We start from the raw sequence: 18,242 nt of genomic DNA, 5'->3' as shown, positions 1-18,242 counted from the left end.
GACAAAATACATTGGCATCCCAGTTATATTTGTGTTTCAATGCATCAAATAACATTCATTAAAAAATAAGTGGTACAACGCAGCATTTCTAGGGCCAATTCAACAGCACATATCTCGAAACAAGTGCAACCTCCAAAATGCTTTGCATGTGGACATACGTTGCAAATTTACCGCCTGCAATGTGTACCTTGCAGTGTGCGTTCAGAGTAATTACGAAACAATTTATTGTTTCGTAAGAAATTACTCGTTTATTGCTTGTAATTATTGTAATTGTAATAAATTATTTGTAATTTATTGTTTCGTCAGGCAGTTATGCATTTGCCTTCATAGTAAAAGTATTTTCCTCTTCTTCAAGCAAACTGCTTTAAAAATTAGACATGTTACATAGGATGGTATATTTTTGGAATCCTAACCTTACAAAACAATTTGTCTAATAGGCTTTTTACAATATTGACGTTTTTCGAAATGCATAACACAAGTCGACTGTACCAGACTTCTTACTTCGAAGATCTCCTGAGGGTGTGCTTTGGGTTTCTTTTCAGGTTTCTTTGACTGACTGTTTTTCCTTTTTAAGCAAGCCAGACGTTCTCTGAAGCTTGTTTTTGTGTTTCTCGTCCACTTGTACTTTCCTTGTCGTTCAAGCCACATTCTCCCTAAAAATATTGAAGAATAAAAATAAAGTATGTTCTAAGTTTAACTCGTTTTTATCTGCAATGCTCTGTGTAAAGTACAGCAAAATAGAGACGCGTTAGCGCTAAGTTATATGTCTGTTACAAAGGATTTAATAGTAATATCTGAAGTAATCAACAAACAGTGACACCAAGGACAACATAGAATTACTTGTGCCTAATAAATTAAATAAAGAAACGATAAATTAAAGGAAATAAAAGTGGATGAAGAAACATCTTGCAGCAGGTGGGGAACGATCGCACAACCTTCACATCACGCCTGCGATGCTCTGCCAAATTAGTTACCGCGGTGGCGTTTCGCCACCCACTTTCTGCGGTATATATGTTCCCTAATAGAACCCTGGGAGTATTAGGCAGCTCCGCCACTCACAAAACTTCGCGGCGGATGTGGAACATCCTTTCTGCCGCAGACGTCACGAGAACGTGATTTTTCTGGGTGAAGGCAACCGGTCAATAAACCCACACGTGCTACCTGAAGGCATCAATGTTGCCAGATTCGAATATAATGCGTAATGCGAAGGTTGTGGGATCATCCTGCACCTATGGCAAGTTGTATTTTAATCCACGTTCACTTGCATTTGTTTACCGTTTCTTTAGTTCATTTATTAAGCACAAATAATTTCGCCTATGTTGTGCTTGGTGTCAGTGTTTGTTCACTTCTTTTATGATTAATAAAAATCGGGCCTCTAGGTTAACTCCCTTTGTTCTCGTTTATTACATAATGAGGGTCTCGCATCCGACAACATTGATGCCTTCAAGTAGCATGCGCGCCTTTAATGGCCGGTTCCTTTCACCCAAAAAGATCACGTTCTCGTGACGCCTGCGGCAGAAAGGATGTGCCACACCCGCCAAGGTTTGTGAGTGGTGACACTTGCTAACACTCCCAGGGTTCTACTACGAAACATAAATACCCAAGAAAGTGGATGGCAAAACGGAGCTGCGGTAGCTGAATTAATGGAGCATCGCACGCTTGATGCGAAGGTTGTGGGTTCGTTACCCACCTGCGGCAAATAGTTTTTTCATCTACGTTCATTTGTATAAATTTATCGTTTGTTTATTTCATTTACTAGGCGCAAGTAATTACCCCTATCTTGTCCTTGGTGTCAGTGTTGGCTTCTTATGATATGACTAATAAAAATCGGGCCCCTCGATTAACAACCTTTCGTCTCGTTTAAAAGACTTGATAGGTCACATGATGATAACTCTAGCAAATGCCCTTGAACATTGAAGGTACCAGATTTTCTAGTTCAGACCAGGATTTCTTGACTTGTTGGTTACAACACTGAATGATGCAGAATGTTGTGAGAGAGCAGTACTGTCTGAGTCTAATCTGATCCTCAACGAGATAGCTGCAGTTTCGTGCAATGCTTCAAGCAGTGACCACTGTATCAACCTTGCACTCCTTCGACTAGTCACTCGTATACGTAAATGAACCAGTAGGGGATTTCAGTCCAGATATAAACTAGTATTGTATGCAGATGACTAGCCTGCCCGCTCGCATAAGTAATTTTCTCCAGGATTGGCCAGAGCTCGTGACAAAGGAAGGCACCTATCACATGTAAATACGTGCAAATTAAGTGTACAAACAACACTTCCTGCAAATATTCAGCAAATACGCCCGTGCAGCGGAGACAAGTCTTTTGCTTGAGGTTACAGAAATGTTACATCTCAGGTCTTGTGATTCTTTCAAATATTCACTACGAAGGAAAATTCTGACGATTTCTGTGCCTGACAAGTTTACGTGTGCACACCTCCCTTCAACCTACGCTCGTTAACGCCGGAAGTTATAAACGCCTTTTTTACACTACAATTAGAAATGTCGTCTGTAGCTTGCCTTGCATTCAAGATTTTTACGTCTTTGGGCATGGGGAGACCTCAGCTATAACGCGTCCCATAAGACGTCACTGCAAAAATTTTGCATCACTCACGAATACGGCGGAAAGAAAATCAGCCATTACTAAAACGCTATCTAATGTCTACAAAGCACATTTTACGTTTTGCGTTTTTATTTTCTGATATTTTCTGCTCACTTTGACATTTCTCAAGCCGGCGGATTCCGTCATTTAACATTGGGGTGCTCACATTTTTCATGCTTACACCACAACGTTAGGCCCATAACCACCCTTTCTAAACAGCAGAAACATACATAAAGACAATGTCCACAACAGCATAACTTACCGATAAAGAAATAAAAATTTTGAAACAATCACCGCACACAAAATGTATAAAGTATTCGCTTACCTTCTGTCACTAATGCGTCAGCTAACTTTTCCGCTGTCAATGTTCCCATTGACCCAAAGATATCGGCGCTGAAAACACGCAATGCATTCTTTACTAGGCATTCCGTCTTATTATATCATCCTAACCTAGTATCGAAAACGTGCAGCTTTTGCAGCGACACAGTTGCATAAGCTTCGTCAAGAATAGTTCAAATAAAGTACTATAAGCAAGGTCAGCTAGATAAAACTGGTCTGTCATCGCCTTCTTGAAAAGCCCTAAGTACCGTTCGCCCAACTCAATGCTTTATGAAGAGAAGTGTTTGACACCCATACGACTTCTTTGGAACTCATATGTTCAGCGTTAGGATTTTGTGTCGAGTCTTCTAACGCAAGTTATGAGTGCTTATGCTAGATTGAAAAGAAGAGGTATACGATGTTGCACCCATTAGGGCCTGCTTCTAATTTTCTTAATTTCACCTGCAGAACGCAAGCTGAACAGCGTGCTCGCCGGACCCACCTGCTCATGCATACTCGGGCAAACAATCATACTATTCTCTAGAGGTGGACATAGTAAAAGGGTAGCCAGCCTACAATGCCCAGAATGCGCTAATTATACCGGAACTAAGTGCATTTTCACTAGTACATTTTAACCTATATTCGGCACGGACATATTTGGGGTGCCAACTTCTGGAAGCATGCCACTGACGTCGTGTGAGGAATAACCTGGCATGCTGATCGCACTTTGGCTGCGGGTGCTCAAATGAATCGCTGTGCGGGCGACCTACTGGACACTTCTGTATGCCTTCAAAACAGCGGAAGTTGGTAAGCGAAAAATAACTAGTCATCTGCAAGCAGCACACACAGAACACACTATACACAATCCGTATTATGTGCAAAATACGTGAATAGCTATACTGTGTGCGGCCGATGCAGTGGAGTCCACCGAGCCGTTATCTTGAGTGAAATAAACAATCAATATATTCGTCTTGTACGCTGTCTCTAAAGCTGCTGCAAAGGTAGCCTGAAGGCAGCGATCATGCCGATTCTCAAGGACTAATTGCACGTGTGCATGTACGTTATCGTGCAACATATTGATTTCGCAGCTAACTGTACAGCCTGCGTGTCGGTTATTTTCCCTTCTTTTCTTGTAATTGATTTTTTTTCAAGGCTGTCATTTAAAAAAACGTAATTAGGTCGTGTTTACCTATTATGTAACGAGGTGGCCATTACTTGGATGACAAATCGAAATTACCATGTAGCTATTTCAAAATTTGCACTAAAAAACTTCTTTACTTGTTAAAATGTGAATTTTCTACCAAGACGGCAGTCGAATAATACCTGCCTAGCATAAATCTGGTGACTAGCACCACTTTTGAGGTATGCGTCCCGAAAGAGTGCTAAAATATGCATTAGTACAGTTATTATCCTTACATTGTTAAAGCGGGAAGCTTTTCTGAAAGTTTCAGGAACGCCAGTACCTTTCACACAATGATTCGTAGAGAAGATTTCCAAATTTGAGCCAGCAATGCGCTTTTTGGTAAGTGGCATGACTTCACAACGGCACTATTCCATAATTTCACCATGTGATATAAAGTAAACAACCGTTGCTACTAAATCTATGAATTATAGCTACTTGGAAACATCCATTTGTGTGCAAGCAATGTCCGTGATATTAGATAAGCGTCTAAACATTCCGGCTTGAGCTTTCAAGGCGATTAGAAAAACTGAATGAAAGAGAAGTGCTCCACTTCAGTGTGGCCTGACGCTACGCGCTACAATGGAAAGCAATGCGGATTTCTCACAAAGCACGTCGTAATGAGAAATCCATGTGGGCTTTCTTTTACCTGCATGCTACAGCCGGCTGGATAACAAGTTTTCCCTTTCATCAACTTTCCACCACCTTGCTAGCTTGCGCAGAACTGATTTGCCATGATTAGAAAATTATTTCGCTAGCTAAAGAATAAATACCTAAAACATGGTATACATTGCAAACGCGCTTGATTAAACACTTGGTACACGAATTCATGCCAGAAGAACAACGAAAAGAGTGGAACAGTAAAGAGCGGACCAGACAAGGCGGTGTTAGGTCTGCTCTTTACACGGTTTCCTAAGTTTTTATATTTTTTATCACGAGTGCGCGGATAGCGTAGGTGTTACGTCACAGCATACGAATATTCGAAAGAACATACGCAACGATCATAATGCGAACGCTTCCACAGCTTTTGAAGATACTTTCACTGCGCAGGTATAGACATTTCATAAACCGCAAGAACGTGCGTTATCATAGCTGACGTAGGAACCGCAGCATGGCTAATCACGCCCTAGCGTGGCTGGAACTTTGATTCCGAGCCTGCTCCATTATTTTCGCTACGGTAGACGCGGCAGCTGTGCCCACGTGGTCCCTCTTGCTACATCACGCCAACCCCTACCGCCCTTCTTCCAGTGGTAGCCGTCATGCCCAAATATATAAATATACAGAGCCTTCAATAAATGAAGCATGCTAGCGTGAATAAACGTCTTGGTTTGGCTGCGTACACAATGCCGGCACAACTACGACAAGCAGTGCCCTCGATGCAGCAAGAACAGCGTTAGAACGACCCTTTGAGCATTAGACCCACCCTGTACTTCCTCTTCGTACTCATAAAACAAGGCTTATTATAATCCTGCCAATGTGCCTCAGAGCCCCAGAGCACAATCAATGACATCGGTAAACCCATGACCCAAGTTATGTTTCTTGAGCGCATACAAATGAAGAATGGCAAGTAGGTATTGTGGTCATTTTATTGGCGGACTGCGGAGAGGCTTCACTCGCTGTCTCCAAGACAATCAGAATTAGACGACACGACGCCACACCATCACGCCGAGCCAGTGAAGAAGGAGTTTATCACCGATTACTCGAGTAACTAATTGAGGAACTAGAAGCACGGCTAGGGAGGAGGGTAACTTGTATTCGTCCATGTCTCTCCTAATATGACATGCTTCACCTGAATTGCAGCGCTAATGTTTTACTTTAGCCGTACCCTACAAACCCACAAAATTTGTTTAGACTGTTTAAGGGGCTCTTTAAGAATGAAGTTATTAGCCTATAGAGTTGAATGACGCAAAGACACACAAGCGCTATGAAAAACGTCATAGTGGAGGGCTTCAGATAATTCTAAACCGCTTGGAACTCAGTAGCATTTATCTCAAAAGTGGTACCGCAGCGTCTTTGATCTCATCCTATGGAGTGCGGCAGTCGCTGCTAGGAATTGAGATGGCAACCTCGTGCACTACAGCAGAATGTCATTGTCATTGAGCCATCCCGGTGGCCAAGTGAAAAAAAAACTGCTCTATTTAGTATGAAAGCTTTTATCAGCTAAAGAAATCAGCATTTACTCTTGAGCAGCTGCTGCATAAAGTAATTACAATGATGAAATTTACTCACCTTGACGCATTGTACCTGAATACAGGTTCTTGAAGCGCACCGGCAGGCATGCCTGTTTGAGGACACACAGTGCAGTATTCCTGAAGTATTGGCATTATTAGACTTTTAGCCACGAGGGCCACTGGTGCAGGAATTGTGTCGTTTAGTAGCAGGCGACCAAACATTATCATAGGCTCACGCTCTCACAAAGCGATAGCTTTATTGCAGGAGCCTCCCGTACACTGCTATGCTTAGAATTACGGACAACGTGAATACCTTGCAAAACGTTTTGCAAAAGCGATATTGTTGCAACCATGATCAAGTACTGCTCAGTTGGGTTTGATTCCAAGCACTCACCGCATTTGTGGTATTCAACAAATGTTATACCGTCTACCGCATAATGCTGAGCTGGCTTCATGTTGGCTAAAAATTATTTGAATAAATTTTAGTTCGGTTAGCGCCCCTCAAACAAGCGACCACAACACGTAATACACAAATCTCCTTTTCTGCTCTTCCTCGTGACGAAAACTTTATGTAATCTAATGTGACAAGTTAATGTAGTGAGAAAGTCTCACTCACACAAACCGTGGAAGACTGACGAGCAATTCGACGAGTAACAACAATGTCTCCAACTTTTCGTCATATATATGATTTAAAATTTCTCATACAAGGACATTAGTACCATTGCAGATTCTACAAAAAGCCCAGTATACCAAACCTTACAACTCTTGAGATCTACTTCGTTCTCAATTATTTCACTCAAATTGGTGTATTACATCAAGATGGCATGTTGGGTCAGTTGGTTGGGATTCATAGTAAGTTTCGTTATAGCGCAACACAAGACACCGTGTTGAGACAAGACACCGCACCGTGTCGTCGTTCCACACCTTCTTTTGTCCGTGTCTTGTGTCGCGCTTCAACGAACCTTACTATTAATGTATTACCACTGAGGAAAATTGTTAGATCGACTGCGAATGTGAGCCGCTTTCTACAGCGTTTGGAATGCGTTTATTGGAGAAAACTGTGATTTCGCTAAACTGCCATGAAAACTTAATGTTCTTTAGTGCCCTCATTAACCAAGAGATAATTGCTTGTATAAACAAAATATACACGAATATTTCCGTTATATAGCGTTAGCAGTGGCATTTTATGCACATCTCAAAGTGCTGATATGCAAGGTACAGGCATTTGTACAACCATATTTTGCTGTAGTTATCACTTGTAAGCGGATCTAGTTTCCGTCTAGTTTCTTGTCATTTTCTTACTCTTCAAACACATGCTTAAACTGACGTCATCGTACCTGGAAAAGAGAGGATATTCTGACTTTCGGAGAGGCCAAGGCTCATTGTTCGTAATCGAAGTGTATTGCAAGCACGTCGCTCCTCAACGGTGGGTGCCCATTAGCGAAATAGTGAGAAACTTTTCGCGAGCTATTGAAAGCCTAAAAGGCAGTTTGAAAGTGGCTCCCCTGGTGCTTCCTTGCCGAAGCAACAAAAACCAATGACCGTATATCTTGCTTGGAATATTTTCGCTGCATCTTTCTTTTAGCATAGTTGGTACAGCTGTTAATATTACATAGGTACCCTAAACTTACCTAAAGAAGTGTAGAATTCCGAGTACCTCCCATCAGTAGCCAATGTTGACACCGGCCATCTGAAATACACAGTATCAGTTCAGACATTTCTCCGATTTACACCAGTGCTTTCAATGTGTCCTGAACAGCTCGCCAGAATTTTTCACATCACATCCCGGTGTGCGAAATAACCGAAAGAAATGTTTGGGTTGCTTCCACAATGCTCTATAGGTGCGATTTCTGCCCACCCCGCCCTAGGCACATTTGGATGTTAGAGCCGCACATTGAGAAAATCTAAAGACGCATATCGGCACGCGTTTGATTAGGAATTATAGCTCAGGAATGACGAGAACATGTTGTGCGGCCCTATGTCACTCTATGGTACCGATGCAAATGAAAAGTTTCCGCCACTTTGATTCGCAAGATGTTCCATCCCCAGAAGGTGCATACCCCTCAATAGAAGCTCATATGCAACTGGGCATGTGCCATTGTTTATTGCGACGTTTTAGTAAGGGTGAAGAACACACTAGTGAAAACTGTGAATAACTAAATAACTCTTTGTCGCACAAACCTGTGCCTAGAAAAAATAACCAAGCAACAGTCAAGTATAACGATTGCGGGGAACAGGGCCGGCGATTGCTGAAAATCTGATCTTCGGTTCAAGCGCGTCGGCTTCTATACATGACCCATCAATGGTCACAGGGTAATAGCTGGTGCCCGGGTGCCTCCCAGAAAGCATCACACAATTGGAGTCGCTCACATAATCTGACTACACAAGGTTCGGCGAGAACATACACAACAGATAAAGTCAACCATAACATTCGAGTAAGTTCTAAATCGCGAAGGCGCGTCCAGCGATGAGCGATAACATTAGGTTGTTAACGGCCGATATGCAGTTCCCGAGAAAAGGATAAATAAGTCAGTACATTCAGCTGGGCCTTTGATACTGGGAATACACCACTCCTCAATGAACTCAGATGACAAGTTGAGGCACTGGGTATATGCAACTGGATATCTGTGGATTTCAAAGCGACGTTGCTAGATGTAGCACCGTTTCCTCGAAGCATCAACCAGTCAGCAATTCAGACAGCAGTGAGTTGGATTATTGGGGGGGGGGGGAGCAGGAAAGAGATTGATACCACTGTATTCTTTGTAGGTATAGGTAGTGGTAAAAGGCAGATAGAGAAGTTTTGAGGAAGATAAAGGAAGATTAAGGACATGTATACACATATGCTAGAATGAAAATATAGTACAGCATTCCTGATTAACTCAAGCAGGCTAGGTGGCTTTGTCGCCACCCCGTTTCAAAAGGGATGCCAATAAATCATCATCATCATCATCAAGGACGCGTGAGGAGAGCCCAGCTTCAGTACACGCATCATACATAACGCGCATCGACTATTCGCATACCTAAGTAGTCATCGTAGATGAGCTTTAATCGAACTTATTGTTGTCAGTGCTCGTAGGTAAGGTTCATATACACGAAACTTAATTGGATTTATTAGCCGAATGGGTCCCCAGTTTGAGCGCCGCTACTCAGGATTACGGTTGCACTGCTAAGGATATAACAATCAACATTTCAGTGGCTGTTCTACGCTGATTTCGAAAGCTTACAGTGGCTGACCTATCTCGTCTACTTGGAGGAGGTTGTTTTCATTTCCTCATCAGGATAGTATAACGGCTCGACTTATAACGATATAAAAATCAGCATTCCAGCATCTGTTGTACACAGTCTTGGAAAGTTTCGAGTGGCAGACCAATCTCTCCTACCCAAAGGAGGTTGTCTTTATTTGCTCGAATTTTGACGATCAGCTCGTGTGACCTAACACACTTCTTGAGGCACGTCCGGAAGACTCTCCCTAAAGCAGGAGAAGTATCATTTCCTTTACGCAGAGCAGCTGTTTCTGGTGAATCTCGTGAGCAAGTCTAGTTTTAATTTTTCCATACACAGGACAGGTACTTTGTCAAGGTCTTTCTGTGCGCAGCCGTGCCGGCGACAGGATATCAGACGCCGACTTGACGTGCGCAGGTCAAAACATTGCAAAAGCAGGACACGTCCAATTCAAACAGCGCTGGCGGACATCGACAAAGTCGCCCGACGAAAATATACAATAGCGCAAGTAGAATAGGAAAACGAGTAAATACGAACTCGGAAATGTCATCGCATATGTTATCCGGTCGCTATGGAAGGCGGAAGTGGAATATATTATTAATCCATGCAGCTTGCGATGTCAATGCTTCCTGCGCTCTGAACATTGCTACTAGCTACTCTACCGTAGCTATCGATGAGGCTGAACGGCATTGCTTAAAATGTATATTCAGCTGGACATGTAATCAATGATCTCTTGTGAAAAGGGGGAAGCAAATTATTGAAATGCTAATATTTTTCAGACTTGCGCTAAGAGGAGTTGGCAATTCTTTATAATTGTTCAGTAACCAGCAGCGACAGGCTCGGATGGCCAATCTAGAAGTATAGTATAAAGCCGCAAGATGACAATGGTGCGCCTACATTCAGTTAGAAAATTAAGTTTGTACACAGCTGTGCAATTGTGGTATGAGAGACGTGCAACTATCACCAGCACTTTTACCCCTTCGCCACCCACGATTTACACTAGTCTCAAAGAATGTGTATCAATTCAGAAACGCTAGTTTCCATTACAATAGTTTCTCGGGTACAGGCCGCCTTGGCTAGCATAGCCTCGAGGCTAGAATTATTGACGAGAATGTCCTTACGGACCACTATGTCGTCCGAGGTTATCTCTATATGGCGCATAGGCAATAAAGGTAGAAAGTGGCCGTATAGAAACCAAAATGGCACATGTTAAGAAACTCTACAACGCTATCATTATGTAGAAAGTATATATTTGATTAAGCGATGCTTGAGAGCAGACTAGTTCTTATCCATCAGTAGTAGACCTCAAGAACATAAAACAATACGGACGAAAAGCAGGGCATGGGCAAGGGCTTGTCCGCGTTCGTCCTTTCGGCCCTGTTTTTATTTAGCACTTCAAGTCTACTAGTGATATGTCTGAATAATGGTAAACTAAGATCAAAGGGTGATAATTTGTCTTCGCGCTATACACACAAGCTACTCTGACTTTTGTTTCCACTTCCAAGGACACATGCTCCTACGGCCGAAAGGTTAATCTTAAGCTGCACGGGTAAATACGGGTAAATAATAAACTAGAAATACGGGTAAATAATCGCATCACTTTTTAAGTAAATACTTTTTAGATCGACCATGCAAAGTTTAGCAACAACGCTTTATTGTCCTGTTTAAAATGCTAGGTCGCTGTTCATTCAGAATGGTTCGAAAAATTATTCAAATCAATGGGTGCGCCTTATACTAGCTTCATTTTTCTATGAGCGCTCAGCTGATGATGTTCGAAACCGCAGGTTATGCCCAGATGGCTAGCTTTCTTGGCGTGTATGAAAGAGAGTACTAACCTTGGCTAAGTTGGTATCAGCTCATTTTCAAAGTTTTACCAGCGCTCAAGCAAAGACCCTGCTTTCTACATGTGAGCTGCTGGCAGACGAAAAGCGCTAGTCTCGCTGCTCTTCTGGACAATGCCGGGAACGTACCTTGGTCCCTGTGCCGCAAAGCGAAATTTGCTTAATGCACTGTTGTGGTTCAACAATGACAACGAAAGCTGTTAGTAGATTCTGTAAAAGTTGGATATCCTTCCGACTCCGGAGTTTATCGCTATGAGCCACACGAGGCACAAGAGAAGAATTGAAGGAATGACTATAAAACAGGCACCTGAAGTTAAATTGCGGCGTTGCATAGCAACAAAGACGTTTGTCTGTAGGAGAACGTACTAGCTAGCCACATGGAGAATTTTAGACTTCTTCTGAAAATCCAAGTCTGCATTGTAGCCATATGACTGACAATTATCAGAGTTTATTGGCAGGAAAATGTGGCCAATATCCAAAGAAATTCATTAGCCGCAATACTAAAAGTTATGTTTAGAAATTCTAAATTGTGTGCTTATGTTTTTATTATTTTAGGCTGTCTCTACTGCTAGGACTCGACCCAGCTAAATTTTGCATATACAAGACAACACAAAAATTGCACACATTGGGATCTTGTTGTAGTTTGCAGCATTTTTGGTCAAGTTCATTTTAGAAAGAACTCGTGATTCGTGCTGAAAGTTGTGAATAAAAAATATTTAAAAACTATGCAACATGAGGGCCTATGATGTCGCTGACAGGCTTGGCCTGACAGTGCCAACGTCGGAGCGGCCCGCCTTGACTAAAGAAGTCGAGCCTCCGGACCTCATTCCAATAAATGTTCTCACATCAAAATACTTCAACTTATCTGCAATGTGGATTATTTTATTATGCTCTAATAGGCCCGGTAGGAAGTGACCATCTTGCGCAAGAGACGATGCTTTTTGCACTTCCAAGATCATAGAAAAATAACCAAAATAATCAGAAAGTACAAACACGTTTAAAAGCATGAAGATAATTTATATAGTGCTTAAAATTTTATTAAATTGCCTTTAACACTGACAATGTCTGAGGACGCAAATCAGCTTAACAAAATTTCAAGGGTCGCAACATTGTCTATTTTCTGTCAATACTGTCAATACTGTCTAGTATTAAATAATTTCAAAGTAATGTTTTCGTGTCACCAGCATTTCGTTGTCTTCTTTGTACTTACATATCTTTTCTATCATACTCCTCCCGATTCTTTCTCAACGTCTGCAGAAAATTGTTGTCCCGATAGGCGTATATGTACCCCAAAAGATTTTCTTGCGTTGGTAACTTGACCTGCATACGCGCGCACAAAACAATACATTCGTTTTTCAGCAAACAGCAAAGCGACGCAAGGTAATATAGTTCAGTAACGCCTTTTTCAATTGCTTTTCCTCGTACTCATCTCGCCCCCAAGCCACCTATGCCTATGAGCCATTTTTTCGAATAAATGTATTCATTCACAAAAGAAGCAGAGTATTTTGGCTTAAGGTTATTTGGATAGTGTCTATTGCATCTTGCACTAGAATGTACCAAGGAAGGCTACAATGATTCTTCAGATTTGCTGCATTTAGGATGTCATGCAATCAGGAACAGTGAGAAATGTTTTGTATCACAGAAGAAGTGCTGGTGCCTACCTAATGCGTCCCGTATAGCAAATTCCACCCTTGCAGCCTATTAGCAAGGTGTGTGAGTCAGCCTAAGCAGTCTCAATATATGGAGAGAGCAAGCTATAATACCATTAATTGCTGTTCCCTGCAATATACAAGGTTTAGGCTATGCGCAATGTCTAGTATGGCAATAGACTCTGTACGTCGATTAAATACTTTCCATGTCTAGGGTAGTAACAGAAAGAACCGCCAGTTCAAGTGTACATTATGTCGTGCAGGTGATCCTTCTCTGCATGCTTATGGGCAACGAAATATAGTTATCCAGGTGTGAGAAACTATATTTACGTATTGTTTAAACAAGCTGAACTTTCTCTCGGCCTAGACACCTTTTATCGTGTATACGCCTGCATTGCCTGGAAGACACTGCTCGAGCACGCTGGCTTATTTTTGCCTGCGTCAGTAAATTATTTTGTCGCAAAACATTTTAATTTCACCGAATTCACAGCCAGTATACCGTATTCCAGCACCAAACCTAGCATTCCAGCATCAAAACTTGGGCAAATGCAACATTTACAAAAAATCCTAAATTTAGCAATGTATAACTGCTCTGCCAGCCTTTTCACTCCCATTCTAGTTCAGAACAGTTTCTATGGTGCCTTCACATTCTCTTTACTTTAAACAAAAATATTGGGCACACAAGTTTTACAGTATTTCTTTATCGAATATGACTTTGCATGTAGACATAATTTTTATGTTGAAGACGCAGATAGATATCCGCATATTCTTTATCTCCAGAGTTTATATATTTTAAATTCCACCAGTCTCTCCTAAGAACGTATGCATCAGACTTCGCATCCGTATTGGCAAAAAGAAGCCTAACAAGAACCTTAGCTTCACTATTGAGCATATTGCGCTGAATATTGCTAACGATTTTCGTGTGCCGACCAGAGTGCAATTTAATTAGTATAAATCCCGAGTATTTCCCTGAAGCGATGCTGCTTAAGCAACTGCTGGTCCTCCACATTATCGTTCATCAAGGAACTATTTATTTTTAAAAGTACACTGAAGCTAAAGAATACAGAAAAAAAAACATTTTTCATTTGCGTTCATTTCACTGCATTACGTTGCAGGAAAAATCACTTCCGCTTGTACAGTTCCATGCGCAGAAACTTAAACTCATAATTTTAGGACGTATTTGGCAGATCGATGTTGAAATTCTAATATAGCGTCTGTAATTCCAGCTCCTATTTACTTGGATATAATGTATTTACTTACGAGGTCGTACTGTTTTTGAATATTCGCATTATCAAGCAGTGTAAGTGGGGCACCCATTTTGTACTGCAGTTCAGTCATCTGTATGGAAATAAAAACTTAAGTCTTCCGAATCTTAAAAGGCGGACAAGGTACTATAAGCTGCATGGCATGCTAACTATTACGAATTCATCCATATTTCATGCGGAGAGTATTAGACAGCTACAAAATTATCAAGACATCTTACGAGAGCACTTCCGCCATATCAATTGCAATATTTAGAGAGACAGACAATACACATGTGACAAGTGACACTGCACAATGAAAACTGCCAAAATCTCACTGTTTGGGAAATATTGTGGTAGAGGAATCGCTGTGCACGGATTCGAGGCTGGTCGATGCTCAACGCATGTACGATTATATAGGAACCTGAGACTATAAGGAGTTCGGGACAACTGCTTGCAAAGCCAACATGAAGCACATTACCTTTGACCCTTCTCTACAGCTGTGCCTTTGGAAATCGTATGGGACAATCTACACGTGAACTTTGTCCTCCCGACTAAGGAACGTATTTCATAAGTAAGCTTAGCGTACTCAAAATGATGAACCACTAAGCACTACAGAGGCCATAAAAGTACACAACTGGCGGGATTTATAAAGATTCATTTGAACCTCTGTTCTTTTAGGCCTTCGTGACCGCCTCTCGCCAAGCCATTCTCCTGCTATTACCGGCATTTTCCAACTCATTGATAAATATAGTTATGCAACAATAGGTTGGATAGAAAAAAGATAATCTTAAGGAAATCGGCCTCCGGAACAACTTCCCCGTCCGGTCAATTCCGCCAGATTGACCCACCCTCATCGTTATATTCATAAAAGGTCGCCAAGACACTCTTGCTAACTTACTCCAAGAGAGATTTGCTAGCTTATCGCTAAGAAGCACTTCTTAGGAAAATTCCAGCATCCACAAACTTCGAATACAAGTAGTAGTACTCTCCGCGCGGCACCTTACAATCAGGTATTAGTATTCCTGTTTGCATCCCGTGAGTCGCTGTTTTACAATATTTCATTTTTTTATTCATGTACAACATCAGTTGAAGTAGGTCGTATGGCTGCTGAAACAAACTTTAACGGAAATAAAATAGTGTAGAACCGATTGAATATCCTTGTACTTGCAGACGACGCATGATCCAGTTTATTACCGATAAGCGGTATCAAAATATGGACCGTCTAACCAGGTCTAAAAGTGAATGCAGCCATGACATCTGTACCATTACTTTAGTAGTAACAATTTTTATCTCTTTCGCTAAGACGGAGTGTGTGACAAAGCTGAATGCGCTGTTCTTGTCTCTAACTTTGTATCTATTCCTATTCTTTACAAGAAAGGTAACTGACACTTGGTTAGATATTAGTAAGATCGCTGGGACCGTAAGTAAACAGAACATTTACAGCACCTTGTGCAAGATGACTGGGCACTGGATGTTCTGGAGCGCGCCGAAACCTCTCGCAAGTTTTGCAACACGTATTGCATAACGCCAATCTAATTGGGAGTCGGAACTCCTGTGGCTAGCCATGCTCCATTGTGGTACAGTAGAGCAGTGATGGTCACCCGTAGTATTGTTGCCAGTGCCTTCCTCCTGTTCCAGCATAAGTGCCCGGACATAGATAAGCAAATTAACAGTGCGGCTAAAGACGTCATGGTCTTTGCCTTTTTCTTCGCATTGTGCAGGGCACCTACGGCTCGCCCTTCGCTCCAGACAGTGCACTTACATCATACCACATAATCTTGCCTTCTTACGGCTTCGATTCTTCATAATTACTTCGAAACGCCGCGCACCAAGCGTGGACGTATCCGGTTTTTGAATAAGGAAGCGGAAACTAATATCATATCCAATCGTCTAAAGTCGACAATTCCAACGTTTTACTTTCGCTAGCAACCCACACTTCGAGATTTCCTCCACAGTAGGGCGAAATTTCAATGCTTAACTCATCATTGTCATTCAAGCGCCTTTGCTTCTCGCGCGCACTTTAGTACAGAAGCACCGGTCATCTGTACGAACACGCGGGGATCACACTGCTTACCTGATAGCGAGCGAGTACTCACGTATGTACTCGAGCTCACTCTAGCACTCACAAACTCCCACAGTTTTCTCGGTCTTCGGTCGGCCTCATCTCGTACCATAGAGGTTATCTGCACGCTTCCTCTCTAGGAAATATATTTTCCAGTGTCTTATTGCCGCTGTGATTTTACTGCAATGTTTTCGCATACGTCATTTAGACAACGAAATTTTGAAGGCAGTTAGGCCACACTAAGTTTCTCCCGTGGGCCTAATCTTGGCGCAGGCTGGACCCGTTCATAGTGTCGTGGGCCGAGGCCGGGCCTGGTCACGCAGGGGCAGGCCAGGGATGGGCCTGGGCGTGAAACCACAGGCCCGCATCGGGCCTGTGCTTAGAATCATGGGCCCGGGCCGGGCTCGGGATTCTGATGGCTGATCAAGGCCCGACCCGGGCTGGAAAATTCACCTTGTGCGCCGCTCTAGCTATTAGCCCGTAATCCCTTGGTACCCACGAATCGGCGATAAACGAATGCTTAACGACTTTGACAATTCCAATGCTATATACACAATTTTCTACGAATTATATTAGTTAATTTCAAAGTTGACGCCCGGGGTCACGTTGTGATATGAAATCAAAATGCACTTTTTTTACTAATTGTTCCAATAAATAAATTTCGTCAAATATTATTACCCTGATTGCTAAGCTGTGTATAACGTACACGCGTATTTAACAACTACGCAGTACCCAAAATCACGCTTGCCTTATGGAGGCTGACAAAGATGTCACTTATAAAATTATCACGTGTTCTAACAAAAGAAAGCTCTCTGTCTGAAATGAGAGAAGATGCAGAATTTAAAGTCATGTCATTACCCATTGCAGCGACTTCTCGTGTGTCGTGTTATCCATCCATGAATTCATGCGGACAAACCTGTAGAATGATGAATTAAGGTGACGTGCTACTGCAGACACCTGTGTCAGGGAAAAACGTGATGAGAAAATATGAGCTAAAATAAAAACCGTCATATGTGAGGAAATTTTGACCAAGCATATTTAACTAGGCGTAGAACCAACAAAACTGTAATATGCATTAGCCGACACAGGTAAGTAATAAGTAAAATTTCCCTGCCGTGTGTATTCTAGTTTCAGTCCTGGTTAAGTTATGCCCGTTGTAGGCTCAGAAAACTTCAACACACAGCCCGAATTACGAAGGTTCGCGCTCGACATAACTACTCCAACGCAGCAATTCGCGAAACAACAGCCAAGTTCCTGGAAAAACAAACTGAGGAATGTGCATACGAAAGTACCAAACGCACACCATCATCCTCTTCACAAGGTATTTGATTCGCGTGTAACACGTCAAGTACACTGAAGCCTGATTGATATTTGCTAAGGTTAGATATGTGAGGAGGGCATATAATATCTTATTCTAGGTTTGACGTAAGGTTACATCAAATGCAGACGTAAGGCAACTATGCGACGTTTTAGGCAGTGACTCGTTCTTTTATGATATCGAACAGCGGAACTTCAGTTTTTATCGTTGCATTTCCATGCTTAGTTTTTCTTGGGTTTTGCAGAGATTGGTGAGTTTTGCATTATTTGTGGAGAACATTAAAGACCATCGCAAGCATGAACCGTTTCAGTAGTTTCCGCCATTCTAGCAAGCCATGATCCCTGTAGCAGCGCCTAAAGTTGCCGGGAAACAAATTTTTGAGCATATATTTTGTCTCTACCACCGATGGCCCTCCTCTTGCAATAATATTGGGTAATCAGTATAATATACTTCTTATTTGGTTCCAAACCAAACCTACACGCCTCTGATTTCTTACTTTGTTGATGAATGTTTGACTGAAGAAGCGCAAAAGGTACAAATGTGCGATGCCAGCTTCCATCACACCGTGATATCCAATGAGCTTGTCGATACAATGATCTTTGTTCAGAACCACTTGGATTCCAGGTTTGGGC

The 18,242-nt window shown here is 42.0% G+C and overlaps 1 protein-coding gene across 1 annotated transcript; it reads right to left on the bottom strand.

Annotated features, from left to right (window-relative positions):
- Positions 1 to 309: 309 nt before the first annotated feature.
- LOC142564291 (uncharacterized) lies at positions 310 to 14,319 on the bottom strand. Its single transcript, XM_075675239.1, has 6 exons — positions 14,247 to 14,319; positions 12,548 to 12,657; positions 7,906 to 7,964; positions 6,333 to 6,384; positions 2,931 to 2,998; positions 310 to 653 (listed from the first exon to the last, which is right to left on the bottom strand). Exons 1-6 carry the CDS (start codon positions 14,301 to 14,303, stop codon positions 415 to 417), a joined length of 585 nt encoding a protein of 194 aa, XP_075531354.1. The 5' UTR covers positions 14,304 to 14,319; the 3' UTR covers positions 310 to 414.
- Between the last annotated feature and the right edge of the window lie 3,923 nt (positions 14,320 to 18,242).

This window comes from Dermacentor variabilis, chromosome 11, assembly GCF_050947875.1.
Source record: "Dermacentor variabilis isolate Ectoservices chromosome 11, ASM5094787v1, whole genome shotgun sequence".
NCBI lineage: Eukaryota > Metazoa > Arthropoda > Arachnida > Ixodida > Ixodidae > Dermacentor > Dermacentor variabilis.
This window is presented reverse-complemented; position numbering and strand designations above follow the sequence as displayed.